Source organism: Taudactylus pleione, unplaced genomic scaffold (genome assembly GCF_031769625.1).
Source record: "Taudactylus pleione unplaced genomic scaffold, aTauple2 ptg001408l, whole genome shotgun sequence".
NCBI classification, from domain to species: domain Eukaryota; kingdom Metazoa; phylum Chordata; class Amphibia; order Anura; family Myobatrachidae; genus Taudactylus; species Taudactylus pleione.
This window is the reverse complement of record NW_028285808.1, coordinates 1393107-1413719: the sequence shown is the minus strand read 5'-3', so window position 1 is coordinate 1413719 and position 20613 is coordinate 1393107. Positions and strand designations below refer to the sequence as shown.

At 44.0% G+C, this 20613-nt stretch overlaps 1 protein-coding gene and 1 long non-coding RNA gene across 3 annotated transcripts in view; one reads left to right on the top strand and one right to left on the bottom strand.

The window, feature by feature from the left end:
* Positions 1-312: 312 nt before the first annotated feature.
* LOC148442718 (janus kinase and microtubule-interacting protein 2-like) lies at positions 313-15408 on the bottom strand. Its single transcript, XM_088463577.1, has 4 exons — positions 14962-15408; positions 5333-5398; positions 4657-4701; positions 313-558 (listed from the first exon to the last, which is right to left on the bottom strand). The coding sequence occupies exons 1-4, from the start codon at positions 15082-15084 to the stop codon at positions 526-528; spliced, it is 267 nt and encodes an 88-aa protein (XP_088319703.1). The 5' UTR covers positions 15085-15408; the 3' UTR covers positions 313-525.
* LOC148442717 (uncharacterized) overlaps positions 11891-20613 on the top strand; it is a 37009-nt gene continuing 28286 nt past the window's right edge. Inside the window, exons 1-2 of one of the 2 annotated variants that reach the window (XR_015875775.1) lie at positions 11891-11912; positions 12696-12825. This is a non-coding gene — a long non-coding RNA (uncharacterized LOC148442717). Of the gene's footprint in view, positions 11913-12695; positions 12826-14774; positions 14835-20613 lie in introns of those variants that run through there. The other variant, XR_015875776.1, reaches the window with a different exon arrangement.

The window sequence follows — 20613 nt, the reverse complement described above, 5'->3', positions numbered from 1 at the left end:
GCTTAATAAATAGACCTCTCAGTGATGAAAATCGGTGCAGCCCAAAGATCACCAGCTCATACTCATGTCCCCTGCAATTCCTCATGGCATGCTCAGTGGGCCTGTCCCATTGGATCCATTGACTTCCATTTGCATGATCTGTATATCCCATGTTGCTATGACCTCATTCTTATCGTACAGATTACCATGACAGTTGCTCTGTAGAAATGAAATTGATAACAAAAACTGTCCATGTCTTTTCCAGTGATGCAGAACCTACCTCACTGTCCACCCAATACAATGTCATCCCATTATAACGCAAGGACACACACATACTGTATTATAATTTTTTATTTACTGGTTTATTTTTTTATTCATTTTATTAGAGTCTCTGAATAGCAGGACTATTGCTGTACAAGAAATTTAGTTAAGTTAAAAACTAAACAGTTACAAAACGGATAATGTAAAGAGTTAGCTGGCATTCCGAGCCAGTCACGTGATTAGAAAATAAGATGGAATCCGTCTGTTTTGGCAGTTGAAGAATAATCAGCTGTTTGTCCCGTGTGCTCTTCTCAAACCCTGGAAAACAAAAACACGATGTAAAGGGAAATGGTCACAGGATCATTTCCACAAGGTGTTTATTGACTCTTTAGAACCCTAGGTACGTATATATATATATTGATGTTTTATGTGATCCACCTAAATTTCCTAATACTTATAATAGATCATTCATGGCCAATGTAATATGTTACAGGCCCGGTGCTAGTGGGCCAGGAACAGTGTGTTTGGGGTATCACCACACCCTGTTGCCTACAGCAGGATCTCTGTACATTATATGGCATGGCTATGCCATGGTGGGTGGCTTGCACACAGCGGAATATTGGCTATACATGTGGAACTATGTACAGTATACTTGACTGTTGTGCACACAGAGGGGTTGATTTTCAGTTGGGAGCACAGCAACAAAACAAAGCAAGTAACTTTGTATCTAGGAAAAAACCATGTTGCAAAGCAAAGGGGTGCAAATACATAAAAAAAAATTTTTGCATGTGGGGTAAATACTGGCTGCTTTTGCATGCAGCCCACAGATGCTGGGCGGGATGGGTACGGGATGCCAGCACTCGGGATCCCGGCGGTCAGAGGGCTTCATTCAGAGCCGCTCGTAAGCGGCCGCTCGTTCGTTCTGAGCGATGTTCGCACATCTGCGCATGCGTACAGATTGTAATACGCATGCGCGAACCAGTCAGTGCGGCCGAAAATCGTGTGCTCGCTAAATAGCGAATGCCTGCTATTTTGAGTGACAGGAGGAGGCGTATGTGGGTGGTCACAAGGGAAGGTGCTTGAAAACGGGGAGTGGAGATCAGAAGGCAGGCGTGCTTAAAGGTCAAAACGGGTGTTTTAAGGGTGTGCATAATTAATACAGCAGCGTCATTGACCACGTCACTGGGTTGTTTTATAGTCAGAACTGCTTGCAAGATTGCGGTAGGAAAAACCAACCACAAGAATAGCGAGCAGTTCATACGCCGTTCGATGTACTCGATTAACCTAAGAAATAGCGGACATGACGTATGATGCGAGCGGCCAGGGGGCGTTTTTTTCAAAATTACGACCGCAAGTTTTGTTAGCTCGTTCAGACATAGAGGCGTCAACAGACCGCAAAGAGCGAATGGTTAATTTGAATAGCCACCCCCTTTTTCAGAACGAGCGAGCGCAAATAGCGTCCGGCTCTGAATCAGACCCAGAATCCCAACGCCAGCATCCAGACAGGGTTAGGATACCTTGTTGGTCAGTATCCTACACCTTCCCTTCTCCCTACCCCTAACACTAACTCTCCCTTCTTGGTGCATAAACATAATTCCCCCCCCCCCCTCCCTGCACCCTGAACCTCCCCCTTGGTGTCTAACCCTCCCACTAACTCCAGTACATACCGTTGGCGCGGAAATCTTAGAGGTGTCGGGATACTGTCGCCGGCATTCTAAGCCCCAACATCCCGACTGTTGGGTTTTTGACCGGATCCCATGCTGGACAGCTTTATTATTACACTGCAACTTAGATTTCAGTTTGGACACACCCCTCCCAAATCTATATCTCTCTACACATTTTAAACCTGTCCCGTCTGCAGTGTAACATGGTTTTACCAAGCTGGACAGTGCCTTCTTACTCTGAAGCATACATGCCTACTATCGAAAAAGCATCTTAGGGAGATTGTAAAAGCAGCACCTTTCAGCGCGGAGGTAAAGTGGGCATGTCCTGCTACATCTGAGAGGCGTATCCTAAACCTAACTTACATCCAAATGTAAATGAGCCCCAAAGCTGTTGGTAACATCTACTTGTTGATGAAAACACACTAATACTTTTCAAGGATGGCTCATGTGTTGTGTTTTACACGGGGTTCCATATAAGTGGCCAAGAGAAACCCAATATGAAAATGCATAGGGATCATTGTGCCTTATAACAAATGCAGGGAAATTGTACTGATTATACCATTTGAATGTATAGATCTCTCATTTCTTTTTATTCCAAGTTCATATATAACAGCTACATAAAGGGGGTAAGGTGCAATCAGGGAGATTGGTGGACTCTTCAGGGAGACAGGGAGCTTGCTACTATTTCAGGGAGTCTCCCTGGCAATAAAGGAGTGTCTGCAGTATGGTATGAAGCAAAGCATACCTGCCAACCGTACTGATTTTGGCGACGACAGTCCCGCTTTTTTGACACTGTCCCGCCATCCCACCCGCGGGCCGCAGTGTCCTGTGATGGGTTGATGGGGAGGGAGGGTGCGAGGCTTTGCTTAGCAGAGCAGCGGTGAATAGGTGCTGTGTGCATATGCGCATTGTCTATTCAGTGCAGAGAGGCGGACTGGCAGCATTGCCTAGCTGCTCCCGGAACACTGAAAATGCCCCAATGCTTGCTGAAAATGGGCCCATGGGTAGCGGGGATGGCAGGGGCGTTTTAAAAGAGGAGGGGGCCCCTGTGCAGCCTCCGTTTGGGCCCCCTCCTCTCCATCAGTGGCTCAGCACGGCACTGAGCGCTGTAGATTCTGGCTTCATGAATCAGCGCATGCGCGGGTCTCTGGGAACATCTTTTTTGCGCATGCGCAGAACACTGGGAAAATGGCCTCCACCATTTTCCCAGTGTGTGTTTGCTGCTCTGCAGCGCCAGTCCGGAGCTGCGGAGCAGCACTTCGGGAATCGGCGGAGGGGTAAGTATGATTACCTATGGGTGCAGGGTGGGCGGGTGGGACTCAGGGAACCGTGTGCACCGCACACCTTGCAGCCATTATAAAGACGCCTATGGGGGACGGCATTTCCTATGAGGCCACATTTTTTAATGCGTGGCAGTGTCCTGATTGCAACGTCAAAGTTGGGAGGCACGAGCAAAGTATATTAGCACATACAGGAACTATGCCCACTGCGTCAGTGTGTGTGGCCTTAGTAGTGCAGTCCTCTGGCAGATAGCACAAATAAAAAGACTTCTGCTCCAGGTCATGTAAGTGCAGATATACATTTGAAACCCTCAAATTAACATTTTCTCCTAGCAGAACTGTCGCCATAATACTTCTTCCACCTGCCCCAACTAAGAAGCAGGATTTGAATGACACAGACATAGCTGGCAACATTTTTAGAGTAATTTCCAGTGAAACTTTGCTACTGAGCAAGTATTTCACTCTCCACAAGGTCTCATGCTAGCGATAGAACATTTCATTATAATGTCCTTTTAAAATACATATTTCCATAAATATTATTTTATAATGCCTGGAACAGGGGTGGGGAACCTTTTTTCTGCTGAGGGCCATTTTCATATATATAACATTATTCACGGGCCCGGTGCAGGCCACGCCCCCTCACCAGTGATTACAGCAATGCCTGGAGCATCCTGAGGATGCTTCAGGGACCTGTAAGAGCAGCGGTGTGACCATCTGAAGCGTCCTAAGGACACTCCAGGCGGCACTACTGCATAGATTCTGGCTGCATGGTGCCATTCTAGGCACCCTGCTATTCAGATAAGGCTAGCAGAAAAAAGCTCAGAGGGCCAGACCAAATGATTCCGGGGGCCTTATATGTCCCCGGGCCTGAGGTTCCCCATCCCTGGTCTAGAGTATAGGAAGAAACTGAAAGAATCGCATCATACATTCTGAGCATAATTCATATTATTGTGCAGTTTTCAAATTCTGAGAACATTCCATGGACAAAAATGCCCAGAGATAAAACTTTAAAAACTGGGACTGTCTCTGAAAAATAGATGGCTATTCTTCATATCTCAGTGACTAGAACCTTTAATTACAGTAGATGAATAATATATAGTAATTGATGCTTTTCACTTGGAAGTAGGGGCAGGGCTTGTGATGTATATGTAGCCTGCTTCTCCCCATGCCGGGAAATAGAGAGCAGGGGTCAGCAGAGGGGACAGAGAAGCACTGATAGGCCCCCAGCTGTCTAATTGATGAAACTGGTTATTACTGAGCCAAAAGGTGACACCACCCATATCATATTTCACCTCCATTGATATAAAACTTCTCAGGCACTGACAATTCAGGGGTCTCTATAATGGGAATGGTGTGGAAGCTTAGGACGATTTGTTAAGTCCATTGGAAATAAAAGCCCATCCCTAAACCCAAAAGGTTTAAACTTCCATACAGTATTCATTAAATAAAAATATGGGTTAATGAATACCAACCATGTTTGTTCGCTGGAATAGATCGTCAAGGCCACAGAATGAATGCTAGTGAGAAAAACAAAAAAAGGAACAAAAACTATAAAATAAGATCAAAACAAAACAGAAAAAAAGAAAAGAAAAAAGCTGTGAGGTAAAGAATAGAACTGCATAGTAATAATAATAATATGACATAATATTTCTACACAGAATAGCTACAGTATCGCTGTCACAATATGACATGCATCCTTTACTCATGCTAAGAGACACTACTATAACGGACGTCTACGTGCTTAACAAGTTCAGCTGCATAACTACTGTAAAAATATGATTAAGATGTCATAGAAATTATTCAGTATCATAAGCTACGTATTGGGAAGGGGAAGATTCACAACAGGTTACATAAGGACATTTCCGATGTCACCGTGGCACTCAATGCTTTATATGTATTAATATCAAAGTGATTAATCAATTGTCATTTGTATGTATGCTAACTGTACACGCATCTATATTACCCAGTCATGCTCTATTACTGCTAATAACGCCCACTATTGATCTGCTCAAGAAATATATTGGATTAGTCAGTGCATCCGTATTGCCCCATTAACTGTATTACACACCAGCAGCCACTGCACAAACAGAACACAACAGTCTGTCCCTGAATGCCTAAGACGTAGGGCTAGTGGTGAGACCTAGTTACCTTTTCCTCTATTTCTTTGAGTTGTTGTTTTTGAAGTTCTATCCTGTCTTCAAGTTCCCGGATTCTCTAAGGAAGAAGAGGTTAAATATCAACACAATGCACCTGTGTCATATAGCTAATGTACATTCATTGGCACAAACAAATCTTTTAGATGCTTTAAAAATGTCTTCGCAAGGGCAGAGCAACTGTGCCAGTCATTAAGCAAGACAGAGGAGGGACACCATGAAAGTACTATTATTAGGGAGAGGATTTAGTTTAGTATAAGTCAAATTCTAAGTCAGTGGTTCCCAAACTGAGGGTGCCTCAGATTGGTGGTCCAGTACCAAATAAAAAGTTTTTTAGTCAGTGTGATAAGCAAAACCAGTGTTAATGGCTGTCAATCACAAAATATGTGGTCAAAAAGAAGCACAGCCCTGTCACCCACCACATAACTGAACCTAAGGGTGACACATACAGTAAGTACTATTTACTTCATTTAACTTTTGCTACATTTTTCAATAAGAAAAATTTGGCCATGGGCTGCCGGGGAAAAATGCTGATACTCTAGGGCGCCGTAATTCAAAAAAGTTTGGGAACCACCGTTCTAAGTGGAATAACACTTTAACAGCAAGACAGAGCATTTCAGCTCCCCCCAAGTTCTGTGTGTTTGGAGTGTGACAATAATACATGAAGTTAATAAAAGCACAGAGCGGTCATGTAATGCTCCTTGCACACAGATACATAAAGATTGTAAGGGAATGCACCAGATTATATACAATGTTACATTTAAAAGCAAAATATATAAAACTAAATATATGCTAGCTGAATATGAATCCTGACCCCTTTTCTCCTCTTCAGTTTCCCTCCCTCTCACGCTGGATAAAAGGTATTAGGTGGGGTAATGCTATTTGAGAACTGTCTACTAAACCGTAATCCAATAACATTCCTACTGTAAGCTGTGATAGACAGAGCGACGAGGCTACATTGTGTCTGTTACATACTAGACCACGTTTTTAAGTATTTGACTTAAATCAAACAGAGACTGTTGCTAGACAAGCAGTGATATTACTCAGTTATTATAGCCAATCAGAGCCAAATACAATGAGAACATCAGCCGACCCAAATGTAGCTAATCAGGGCACCAAAATGTAAACAGCAGCAAGTGTTGGTTTGTGGCTCCAGTGAAACTAGTGTGAGCAGTGCCACCTATGAAACACACCGCTATAGAAAGCAATACAATTCATTTTTTTGCTTGCTTTTGCTTTTACACCCAGTTCAATAATTCAGCAGAACATGGATCAACAAAGATACCAAGGGTTTATTTACAAAGTGTCAGGTTGTAAAACCCGACACTTCTGTTCGTGTTTATGCCCGATATTTAAAAGGGCAGTGCATTTACTAGCAAGACATGGCCAGTAAAAGCACTGCCCTTTTAAATATCGGGTATAAACATGAACAGAAAAGTAAATAAACCCCCAATGGTTATAATATAGACATTCTACTAAGTGGGCCAAAGGAGCATTTGACTTGTGACCACCATGGTGATGGAACCTATGGGGTAGATTTACTAAATAGTGGGTTTTATGCCATATAGAAACCGGCGGGCATCGCCGCGAATGGACGGTGCGTTTTAACTCTGAAATACAGCATTTACTAAAGGTTGGTTTTTCCTTATTAACAGAAACTGCCTTCGATCCCCATCAGTTTCTAAAAGGTATATCTAGATACCCTTCACCGAACGGACCCTGGCGTCATCAGTTAATATACACGTGGACATAGAGGCATACTTGCCAACTCTCCCTGATTGTCCTCAGGGGCGTAGAGAGCGCCGCCGGGCCCCGGTAAAGAGGGGACATGGCCTAATCGTGGGAGGCGTGGCCACGTTCCCTTTCAAAAAAATACTTTTTCAATGCTGTGTACCGGCACTGCGCACCAGGGAGGGGTCGCTGTGAGCCCCTCAGCCCGGCGCAAAGCCATGGGGGGGCGCGATTAGTGTGATCGCTCCCCCCCTCAGGCATAGGAGATTGCTGTGGCTGCTGCTTAGCAGCCGCAAGCAATCTCCCGCTGCGCTGGGCTGCTGCGAGGGAGGTAGGGAGGAAGGAAGGGGGGGGGGCGGCCCTGGACCTGGGCCCCCGCCGGGCCCCTGTGGAAACCCGGGCCCAGGTAAATTGTACCCGCTCCCCTCCCTCTCGGCGCTGCTGAGTGTCATATAGACTCCCTGATATAGCAGCAATCTCCCTGACTCCCTGAAGAGTGGCAATCTCCCTGATTGCACCTTAGACCCATTATGAAGATGTTGTATAACAGAGTTATATACATTTAAATGAGATCATTAGTATTATTTCCCTGCATTGGTTATAAGGCACAATGATCCCTATGGCTACATGAATTTTCTGAAAAGTATCAGAGTGATTTCATCAACACATAGATCTTACTAACTGCTTTGAGACGTAATTACATTTTAGCAGTACACATTCACTTTACCGCCGCGCTCATAGGTGTTACTTTCACAATCTCCCTGAAAAGCTTTTTCAAAAGTATGTAAGTACATACATAGATACATAGAGGGGGAATAATAACCTTACAGAAGCATGTACACATCCTAGGGATCTAAAAGAGCCTTTATCTTTGTTAACCAGTGTCCAAGGCAGTAGCGTAACTAGGGAAGGGCTGCCGGGGCCGTAGCTAGGGTAGTGCGACCAGTGCCATGACACAGGGCACCGCAGGGCAGGGGGCGCTGTTTGGCCTGGTCAATTTTCCTGTTTATTATCATTCTCACTTGTAGCTTCCTCCTCTTTTATCCCCAGCATCTCCTGGCCTCCCCTATCTCTTCCCTGGCCCTTCCCCATGAGGCCATGGCCCTCTCTCAGGTCCACTATGTTCCTATTTAAAAGATGGGGGGGTACCAATCCTCTCTCTGGCATGGGGCACCCAAAAGTCTAGTTATGGCTCTGGGCCACGGAACAGGCCCGCCCTAGTCGGCCAGTGTAGTGCAGACCGCAGTGAGTGTGGTCCATACTACACTGTTAGACACACATCGCCGCCTGCGCTGGGTAGTACACTTGTACTACCCGGCAGCAATGTGTGTGTTTCAGAAGCCAATGAGAGTAAGACAGGCTATCATTGGCAGGTGCGCCCACTGCTGGAGCCGGGCAGGAGCTCACTCATGAGCTCCGCCTACCAGCTCCTGCAGTGGGTGATGGGAGCGACGTCATGACGTCTTTCCCACAGTACCGAGCGGGAAAACGGAGGAACAGACAGCGGTGGGCGTGGCAGGAGCGGGGATTCAGGCAAGTCAAGTCAGTGTTATGTGTGTGTATGTATGTCTGTGTTTTATGCACTATGGAAGGCACTGTATAAGGGGCAACTCATAGGGGTGATCACTACTGGGGGCCTTCATAAAGGGGACCACTACAGGGGGCACTGTATAAGGGGCACAACATAGGGGGATATTGTATAAGGGGGGCCATTACTGGGGGCCTGCAGAAGAGGGACCACTACTGGGGGCACTGCATACTGGGGCACCTGTATAAGGGGCATTACTGGGGGCCTGCATAAGGGAGACCAATACTGGGGGCACTGTATAAGTGTGCACTACTGGGGTACTGTATAAAGGGCACTACTACTACATGGGGCACTGCTACTGGGGACATTGCAAGAGGGGCACTACTACTCGGGGCATTAAGGTGCATATGGAATGAAAAGGAATTTTCCCAGAGCAGTAGCATATTTATAATTTGTGCAGGGTATGCGTGGCACACGGGCACCCCGGGTCTAGGGGGGCCCCGCACCTCACACCCTGCACCCATATTATTTTAAAGTTACCTGTCTGTGGTCCTGCATCGGGTGTCAGCGCTGCTCATAACACCGGTAAATGGCCGCCGCGGCCATTTTCCCGGTGCTCTGCACATGCGCAGTAGACTCCGGGCACGCTCTAGTGCCCAAAGCCTTCTGCGCATGCACAGAACGGCAGGAAATGGCCACTGCGACCATTTTTCCGGCGATTTGCGCATGCGCTGTAGACTCCGGGCACACTCTAGTGTCCGGAGTCTACTAAGGCTCAGGTGGCTGGCCAGCTGCGACAGTCGGCTGTCGGCCACCGGGGAGAGGAGGGGGCCCTGCACGGGGAGTGCACATGGGCCCCCTCCTCTCTAAAGACGCCCCTGTCCCAGAGTGACGAGAAAGGGGTGTGTGTATTGTTGACATGTCCCATTTTTCAGTGGCCACGCCCCTTGTTGCATGTGACCACGCCCATTTTCGGTGCATGCATATAGGGTGGGGCTCCAAATACCCTAGTTACGCCACTGGTCCAAGGAAGACTAGAAGCCATTATATAGTAGAGGTGAGTCTGTCCTTTCAAAGACGGTATCATGGACCTCATTCAGACCCGGTCGCAAGCGCTGAGCGCTCGCAACTGGGTCAATGTTTAGGCCCTGTGCACACGCAGCGGCCGCACTGCGAGGGCGCAAGCCCCGGACCGAGCGAGAAACTCTCTTGCTCCGGAGCTCACTACAAAAGGGCCGGCTGTTGATGTTGATCGACAGCTCGGCCCCTTTTGTAGGCGGGGCGGGGGGGTGGCTACACAAACAGAGGCGTTCCCAAGCAAACGCCTGCCGTTTTGTGGGCGGCCGCACTGACATCAGCAGTGATGTCAGTGAGGAGTTTCCTGCTCGATCAGAGCAGGAAGCTCCCTGGGGCTTGCGGTTGCCGAGACCCAACCGCAGGGTCTCGTCGCAAGCCCCGATGGTCGCGACCATCAACTTGGTCGGTCGCTAAGCTGTGGGTGGTAACCTACAGCTTAGCTAGCGACCAGGAGGCCGCACTAAAAAAAAGAAGCGTCCGCCCTCATTCAGAGAGAGCGATCGCTTCTTGCGACCGCCTCTGAATGAGGGCCCATGTGAGTTGGTTGAACAAAGTGACCCTTGGCCAAATGAAGTTGAATGAAGTGTGTCACCAAAATAGAAAGTCATCTTTACTCTCGGCAATCAAGCGAAGTAGACAGATTGTGAGTTTGAGTATTAAATTCCTAAAGTCCCAGAAGTCAACTTGAGCCCTTATCCAAAATCTAAACCGTTCCCAAGTTTTAGTTTACAATCTAAGGGGCATATTTATTAAATATTTTTTGCGGTAAATCCTCCAAAAAGGATACCTGCAAAAGCTAAGCATACTCAGAAAGTATGAAGGGGTTCCGCATATTGCAGTCGCCGGGTTCAGATCTGCAAGCAAAGTGATTACTTCTAACAGGTTGGGTACGGGAGATGGCGCTTAGGATCACGGCGGTCAAAATCCCGGCAGGGTTAGGTTACCAACACCTGTCAGTAAGTATCCTAACCCTACCCCTCCCTCCCTGCACCCTAAACCTAACCCACTTACAGTACATTGGTGAAAGTAGCTCAAACCCTGGTGTAAGCACAATATATCTCGCCTAAATAAAACCCAGATTTAGCCCTCAAATTCACAGCATACTATACTATAGTTTAGGGCTATGAAACAGTCTCAAGTCACAGTGTGTGTTGCACGGTAGTGGAATCTCTGTCCTGAGCTTAATAATATCTTAGAACTGGGTTTAACAATTCTGCACAAATAACCTTATCACTGCGTACATAACACATTATTGTGCCAAGTGCATATAACAGTGGATGAGATTATCTGCAAAGGAGGATCTGTATTGAATTGTGCAGGTTTACAAATTGATGCATTCAGGAATAAACTATCAAACATACTACGTCATTTCTTGGTGAGAATAGGTGGGTTCCGGTTGAAATGTCGACACCAAATGGTCGACAGCTAATAGGTCGACAGGGCCACAAATTTGACAGGTACAAAGGTTGACACACAAAATGTTTAGGACTAGGCACTTATCGCAGAGTTATGTTTAAAGTTAGGCACTTACCGAAGAGTTAGGGCTAGGCACTTACCGCAGAGGTAAGTTTAGGGTTATGCATTTACCGAAGAGTTAAATTTAGGGTTAGGCACTTACCTCAGAGTTAAATTTAGGGTTAGGCACTTACCACAGAGTTAAGTTTAGGGTTAGGCACTTACCGCAGAGTTAGGGCTAGGCACTTACCGCAGAGGTAAGTTTAGGGTTAGGCACTTACCGGAGAGTTAGGGTTAGACACTTAACCCGATGGTTAGGGTTAGGCACTAGGAGGGACAGTTAGGCTTAGGCACCAAGGGGAGGGTTAGATTTAGGGTTAGGGTGAAGATTAGGGTTAGAAAACGAAAAAAATCCAAGTGGCAACAATTTTTTTTGTGTCGACCATTCCCATGTTGACCTTTTTTGACCCTGTCAACATTTTGTGTTGACCTTTTGTCCATGTCGACTATTTGGTGTCAACCTTTTTAGTGTTGATCAAATGAACCACTCCCAAACAGGTAACGCTGTTGGGCACGCCTGATGGGTTTATTCATTGATGTGCTCGCTGACTGTCTTTCCTACCATCAGGCTAGCTATAAACCAATCACTCTGAATGCAGGATGAGGTCAGACCCTGCTAAGCTGATTACTTTGTCTGCATTACCATACAGAAGTGTAGGTATATAATCGGCCAGGTAGCACTCTGTCTCATGTTTTAGCTGCAGCGACTGATGTGAGGAACATGGTAAGAGACATCAATATTCATTTATCAGTGATTTCATTATTCATATAGAACTTTGGTTTTTAAATCCGTAGTCAAATGCTTTCAGCCAGGTTCTTCTAATGGAAATGTGCAATATTATCAAAGCTTTATTAGATCTGCTGGAGATTAGATTTTGATTTTAGACTGCGAATAAACTACAGTACAGTGCTTGGTGATCTGCCAGGAAAGCAATATGTGTGTTACAGATCCGCTGTACCCTCAGAGATTGAGCTGTAATGATGTTAGTGAGATCTATCGGCAGGAACACATCAGCAGGTCTTGTGCTTCCTAAATAAATTAGTTTTACATTGATTCTTTGCTGGCTTATACGGAAATATAATGACTCATTAAAAAATAGAATGTTTGGCTTTTTCTTATTTTATTCTTTAGTTATTCACCAACTTTGCTTTTTAAAAAGTTTGTGCACATACAGTATGATGGATTCAGATTACTGCCAACATGTTAAGTGGAGTAGAGATACTTAAGGGGAGATATATCATACCTTCAAGAAAGAGATAAAGTGGAGAAGTTTTTTATAAGCAACCAATCAGCTTCTAGCGGTCATTTATCTAGCACAGTCTATGATATGGTCATTAGAGGCTGATTGGTTGCTATAGGCAACTTCTCTACCTAATCTCTTTTGAAGTTTTGATGCATCTCCACCCAACTATTAAGTTGAGGAGGGGCACAGGCAAATACATATTTTAGATTCCTATGGTTAAACTGGAAGGTAATAGGGTGTCACTTTTCTATATTATCATTTAGGTCATAATTTCAGTGTTCTTTTGGAAAAGTTTTTTCTTGTGTCTTTTTGCCGCTCTCACGCCATCCACGGGTGCATCCTTGTATAACACGTCTTGCCTGTTCTGTACCAGGCTCTGTTTGCTTCTGTACTGTGAGTATTCCATCTTACATATTATGCTTAATTTTCTATTATTAATCCATTTACCCTGTTTGAACGTTCTGCATTTTTGCTTTGTTCTATGTTTTGATTGTTGGACCTTACTGTTTATATTCTATGCTGTATCTCCCAACAGTGCAAAACTGCAGAATTCTGTGGTGCCCAATATATACAAAATAATAGTAATAATAATATGCTACGTCGTGCAATATGGGAAGAGTGTAGATGTCCCTGCACATACATGCTTACATGTTACATTCTTAATGAAAAGAATTCAATTAGATGATTAGCACATTGTATTAGTCCAGGCTTTAGACATTGAAACACAGCAAGTGGCGCAATATTGTAAATATTTTCTCCAAAAAGGAGCCTCATCTATCCTACAAGCCAACGGGAGAAGCTGCATGTTTGCAAAGAAAAATGTAATCTATAGGTTTGCATTAGTTATTAAGGATGCGAGCTGTTCCAAAATGAAGCTCCCCATTGAGTTGGGACATCGATGGCATAAAACAGATTTTACTGTCTTTGCCAGAAAACATCGGCTACTAAACATCAATGTTTGTGGTCTTGAAACATGGATGTTTTTGGATGAAAAGATCACCTTCTATTTTCTGTTATCAAGTGTATACCAATGAATACTGGTAAAAGTTATGTATTGGGTTGTACAGCTTGCCTTTGGCACTAGTTGCCATTCTCAGAGCTATACGAAGGGAAAGTGCAATATTTATTCTCTCGCTATTGGGCTGCCACCTTCCATCTGTACTACATGGAAATCAAAACTATCTGAAGGCTAAAATAAAAAAGATATTGGCAGAAAACATTGAAGGTATGAAGGTATGGAAACATCGACCTCTCACCAATGATGGGGAGGGCTCAAACAAAACACACTGGAAATCAATCTCTGACCATCGATGTATAGCTGTAGCTCCTAGTGAAGGGCTATACAGGCAGCTGGAGATGAAGTTCGTTGTCATGCGGCCACTGCAGAATCTACATATCACCTGTCTTACATAGGTATAATAAGGACCATTCGTCCTTGTTTTCTGGTGCCCATTTGTACTTAAGATGCCAATCCGGGCAACAGCTCTGTGACAGGACACAAATGCACACTGTGCCAACCCATCCCCTGAGCGCCCGCCGTCATGATGTCACATGCATGACACCATAACCTCGCACAGAGAAGGTGGGGTCGGCAGCAGTGGAGCTGCGGTGACCGGAGCATCCTGAGGATGTTCCAGTCTACTGTGCAGGCTGCAGGGTCTCTGTCTGGAGTGTCTACAGGATGGTCGGCGGCGCTGCTAGCCAGAAGCTAGGGTCGTGGGGTGGTGACGGTGCCGCCCACAAAGCCCTGCGCTCTGTGCCGTGGCACCGGTCACACACCACTAGTTATGGCCCTGCCAGGCAATTTATGCCACTTAACTGATCACCTGTGTATCCCATGATGATGTACACCAACGGAATCACCTCATATGATCAGCTTGTTTACTGCTCCAGTGTTTGTCCCGGCTCATGTACCATATGAAATACGTGTGTGTGTAGGTGACCGGTGTAATGCTAGGTACACACTGTGAAATAATCGGCAGCTAATTCTGGGCTGGTCGGTCCAATTATTGCACAGTGTGCACACAGAACCTGGTGCCGACTGTTCACAAGCCCGACAGATCAGCTTCCGACATTTGTTGGTGTCAGTGAGTTGCTGTGATGCATCAGATGCAGTGTGTACAGACATCGTCTGACAACAACCATGTAAAAAGATCACCTCAGTGATCTATAGGGAAAGGCATTCTATAGGAAAAACAATTGTGCAGTGTGTATGCAGGTAATCATATGTTCTCTAGATCGTTTCAGCTGTCAGTAAAAAAAAAAATTGTTCCTCTTAACTTTCAGGTGTGTACCGAGCTTAACTTAATTTTACTAGCGCATGTACACTATTTCACCAGTAGGGGGCAGTTATGAACATGTTGTGGAGCGATCTCTTGGTTGTTTTGGAATTCACACACGTGGTAAGAAAGAGTAATATGTACAATAAATTACTAACATTGTGTAATCCACATTCTAACTTCAGGGAATTATAACCATTACCCCCTATTTGAGTAGCATTATAATTGTTATGATTACTGCTTTCTTTACCTGTTGGGCCTGATGCAAAAGTTCCATACGCTCATGCAGGATCTGACTGTCAAACTCCCGGCTCTGTCGCAAGATCTGCCGTCGTAGTTTTTCCACCGCCACCCTCAAGTCTTCCCTCTGCATCTCATTCAGGCATTCGCTAACTCTCCTCCCAGGCTCATGCTGTAAAGCGTTATAGAGCGTTGCCTCCAGCTCCTGGATTTTCTGGCACCAGTCACGCCATTCACCGGCAGTTGCGTGTTCAGGAGATAAAAAAAATATGTAGAGGCGCAAATAAGGACCCAGCAATGTACCGGTAATCTACATGTCAGGAAACCATGCAACCTGCAAGGTCAAGCGGCACCTAAAGTGTACCTGTCACTTCTGCACACTATAAGGTTTCTAAGCCTACCGCACTGGAAGTAGATTAGTGGTGTCTATACCCCTTTAATAGCGTTCTATTGTGTGAAATATTGACGCCAGTCTTCACACTAGGGAGTGCTATCACTGATTTCTTATGTGGACCAGTATTTAAAATATCAAGATAGTAGCAAGCTATCTTTGCTTAAAGGTTACATTTTATTAACGAGCACCACATTTTATTAGAGGTTACATTTTATTAACAAGATAAATTGCTACTCTCTTGCTCTTTGAAGTACTGTTTGTACACAATGACAATATATCTATTTAGTCTAAAAAAATTTTTTTAAAAACAATTTGCATTAATTGCCTAATTTCACTCATATTCATACAAATGCTAATATGTTTTTACAAAATATATTAGATTCATTGGAGTTTTCCCAAAAACCCTATCACTAAAGCTGCATACACACACAACGATTTTTTTAATGATTATCGTTAAACGATATGGTTTAACGATAATTGATGGCAAAAATCGTTCACTTTCAGAGTCAAACGATGAACGATTGTTGTTCATGCGCGTTCACGTTTGTAGTTTGTCGTTCAGTCAGACTTGTCAACTCAATGATTTTCATTAAGGGAATATGCAAAAATCGTTTGTAGTTCATAAAAATCGTTCATGACATTTAGTAAATGAACAACTTTAGTAAATGATTTTAGTAAATTTTTTCAAGGGAAAAAATCGTTTACTCAAATCGTTCATTAAAAAAATCGTTGTGTGTGTATGCAGCTTAAGAGACCAGATCATTAAATTAAATTAAAGCAAATGTTAAATAAGACATTTGTTTGTAGAATCATGTACTCAGCGCAATGACTTATGTAACACAGTAAAGCTGCATACACACACAACGATTTTTTTAACAATTATCATTAAACGATATCGTTTAAAAAAATCGTTCACTTTCTGAGTCAAACGATGAACGATAATCGTTCATGCGCGTTCACGTTTGTAGTTTGTAGTTCAGTCATGGTGGGTACACACTACACGATATGCTCCCTGAGCGATATCGTGTAGTGTTGTCCCCGGCAGGCTGTGCTCAATGTCGTTCATGACATTGAGCACAGCCGCTGAACGATATCATTAACGATATCGTTCAGCGCCGGGCTCTCTCCCCCATTCCCTGACATGCAGCAACCTGACGAGATCGTCAGGTTGGCCTGCATGTCAGCCCGATGAACGATGATGACGAACGACCCGCGGGAACGCGCGTCGTCGTCATCATTCATCTTTTTGGGGTTAAAAATGGACGAAAAAGTGGACGACTGAACGATAACGATATAGTTATCGTTCAGTCGTCCACTTTATCGCCCAGTGTGTACGCACCATCAGACTTGTCAACTGAACGATTTTCATTAAGGGAATATGCAAAAATCGTTTGTAGATCAAAAAAATCGTTCATTACACTTTAAAAAATCTGACAGATAATCTGATAGAGATAATCGTTCAGAAAATCGTTCAGAAAATCGTTAAGAAAATCGTTCAGAAAATCGTTGGTAACAAAATCGTTTTGTTGTGTATGCAGCTTTAGATTGTAAAATACAACTGATTATTGATTTTTATTCACTGTTAAGTGGGCATTAGCAATACATGTAAGTGCTTACCATATGTGCTTGATCCAGAGCTTGCTTCCTGTAGTCAAGTTCTTCTTCTAAGTAGCCTTTCTGCTTGCTGAACAATTCCTAATAATGACAAAGAGGAGCGATGGATAATAAGGGCTGGGGTCAAGGTTAGCTCCAGGCAAAAACATTGGCCCTCATTCAGAGCCGCTCGCTAGCGGCCGTACGCTCGTTCCGAGCGATGTTCGCACATCTGCGCATGCGTACGGTTTTTAGTACGCATGCGCGAACCAGTCAGTGCGGCCGAAAATCGTTTGTACGCTATATAGCGAGTGCCTGCTATTTTGAGTGACAGAATGAGGCGTATGTGGGTGGTAACAGGGGAAGGTGTTTGAAAACGGGGAGTGGAATTCGAACGCAGGCGTACTTAAAGGTCAAAACGGGCGTTTTAAGGGAGTGCATAATTAATACAGCAGCGTCATTGACCACGTCACTTGGTTTTTTTTAACTCAGAACTGCTCGCAAAATAGCGGTTGAAAAAACCAACCACAAGAATAGCGAGCAGTTCATACGCTGTACGATGTACTCGATTAATCTAATAAATAGCGGACATGACGTATGGTGCGAGCAGCCAGGGGGCGTTTTTATCAAATAAACGAGCGTATGTTTTGCTCGCTCGTTCAGACTTAGAGGTGTGAACAGACTGCAATTTGCGAACGGATCATTTGAATAGCCACCCCTTGTTTTTGAACGAACGACCGCAAATAGCGAACGGCTCTGAATCAGGCCCATTGTTCTTTCCTCGAACTAGATGTTAAACTGCAGCACGGTTGGTGTAATGGTTAGCAGTACTGCCTCATAGCTCTGAGGTCTTGGGTTCAATTGCCACTATGGTCCTAACTGTGTGGAATAAACAGAAAAAAACAACAAGCTCTAACTCTTGGATGGACCATGCAGATGTAATTATAATATATCAAATCACAGATAGCTGCCCCCATAAATTGGGGATCTGGAACACCCCCCAAAAAAAAATCACAACTAGACCAAAAAGATAAGGAGGCACTTGTCTGTTAATATATTTATTATTAAAATATATATAGTAAGTATATGCACCGATATATAAATGTTCACAATATCCGTATATAATATAACAACCTAAAATGTCCTATTTTTTAAAACATTGCTTCAGCAATAGATAATGAACCAGGCTATATTTTGTAAACATCAAACACCTAGAAAAAAAATCACACATTCATATAAATTGTAGTGACTCTGAATAAGAAAAAAAATCTCTTTAGGCTATATAAAGCTTCAACTCTATGTGCAACTCGATCACTCTATCATCCAATTGAAACTTAGTAGCAGCAGAAAAAGTGAACTTGGATCTTTTCCTCTAGATTTCTTTATAGAGCTACCGACCACATCCATAGAATAAGCACTTTGATATAAATTGGCGCTGATCACAGCACATGCATAGAGGTTAGTGGCAGTATGAGAATTATCATGCAGTTTTTAGACATTCAGGACCTCATTCAGAGACGGTCATTGCAGCCGCACAGTTGTACGCCACCGATGTTCGCTATACTGCGCATGCGTAAAGATCGCAATGCGCATGCGCAAACTAGCCGCTACGATCAGAAATTTCTCTCTCCTTGAACACAGCCAGGTCGGTAGTTTGAGTGACAGATGGAGGCGTTTGTGGGTGGTTACAGGGGAAGGTGCTTGAAAACGGGGGAGTGGCGATCCGAACGCAGGCGTGCCTCATTATGCGAACGGCGTTTTATGGGAGTGCATACGGTTTATGGGAGTGCATAATTAACAAAGTAGCATCGTGGCACATGTGACATAGGAGGTTTTTACACTGACATGATCGTAGAGCTTAAGAGAGGGTATGGTCAACCTTAAGCTCTACGACCAGTTCCGATGGTTCCCGATGGTCTCGATTAATCCTTATTTGCCCGGAGATGATGTGCAATGCATACGAGAAGGGGGGAGTATTTTTTTGTCTTCCGACTGCTTCCTCCCCTTGGTCGGCCAACTACCGATCCGAACTTAGGGACGCAACTTGCGAGGGAATCATTTGCATATCCAGCCTCTTTTTCCGTACGGCCGCTTCGACCGACTCTGAATGAGGTCCTCAGTCCTTAGCTTTATGGTGCATACACACGATCAGATTTTTCCTTCAGATATGAACGATAACGATTTAAAAATCGTTCAGTCGTTCATATCTGAAGGAAAATCGTTCATATCTGACATGCCTGAACGATGGACGATCAACGATGCGCGTTCCCGTTTGTCAGATAACGATATCTGACATCTGATGGGTTTGCAGTCAGACTTGGACGATTCCATTCATGTTAATGCAGTCAAAAATCGTTCAAATCGTTCAGAACTTTGGTAAAATCGTTCAAATCGTTCAAATCGTTTAATCGCTCAGTCGTTCATCTGACAAATCTGACAAGTCTGACAAATCTGACCGTGTGTACGCTCCATTAGCCGCAATGATGTTAATTAGCTCAATTTTTTTCTGAAGCAATGTTTTAAAAAATATGACATTTTAGGTTGTTATATAATATACGGTTATTGTGAACATTTATATATTGGTGCATATACTGTACGTACTATATATTTTAATAATACATATATTAACAGACAAGTGCCTCCTTATCTTTTTGGTCTAATGGAGCATACACACGGTCAGATGAACGAATGAACGATTTGAACAACGATTTGAACAATTTTGCAAACGATTTGAACCACGAATGATTTTTGACTGCAATAAAGTGACTGAAATTGTCCAAAACTGACTGCAAACACATCAGATTTCAGATATTGTTATCTGACCATCGGGAACGCTCATCGTTCATCATTCAGACATGTCAGATTTTCCTTCAGATATGAACGATTTTTTAAATCGTTATCGTTCAGATCTGAAGAAAAATCTGACCGTGTGTATGCACCATAACTGTGTGGAGTTTGTATATCCTTCCTGTACTTGTGTGGGTTTCCCCTGGGTGCATTTGGATTCTTACAAGAATGAACCCTAGTGTGTTTGTGTGTGTACATGTGGTAGCGAATAAAGGGTCTTATTCAGAGATGGAAGGAGTTGCAGTTCCACACACAAGCAGCTGCACAATTCCGTCCATCTTAATCCAAATGCAGATGAAGCGGTCATACACTTCCTTGCTGCATCTGCAAGCACCATAGCCATCATTGTGACCAATGGATGCCATGTTTGCTGCTGTGGTCAGGCTGCGGAAACTGCGCAGAACCCTAACCATTGGAGGTGTACGTTCATCATCAAATAAACGATCATCTCTGAATATATATATATATCCCTGGTAGGCGTCTGTCTGTTTTAGGTGTATGGAGCATTAATGTATGACAAAAGAGAGCCGAGCAGTGATGATTTTAGTGAAGTCAATGAAAAAACGGACGTCCGAGCGCTTTCTTGACTCCCAATTGCCGGTAAGGGTCTGCTTTTGCACGACAATAAATAAAGCACAGGGACAGACACTTAACGTGGCTGAAGTTGACCTAAGTGGACAACTTTACGTGGCCTTTTTGCGCGTCACGTCAAAACGAAATCTTTTCACGTTGACATCAGGAGCATATAATGATTTTTCTTATGCGCACAAGTATGATAAATCCACTTTTGTACTGACCAGTGAGATGATTCATATATTCTATAGAATA

Excerpts from the sequence above, each read along its gene's own strand:
- LOC148442718 (XM_088463577.1), bottom strand. The coding sequence starts at position 15,084 with ATGCAGAGGGAAGACTTGAGGGTGGCGGTGGAAAAACTACGACGGCAG. Across the intron at positions 4,702-5,332 it reads TCAAAGAAATAGAGGAAAAG|CATTCATTCTGTGGCCTTGA; the intron begins GTAACTAGGTCT and ends TTTTCTCACTAG. Across the intron at positions 559-4,656 it reads TATTCCAGCGAACAAACATG|GGTTTGAGAAGAGCACACGG; the intron begins GTTGGTATTCAT and ends TTTGTTTTCCAG.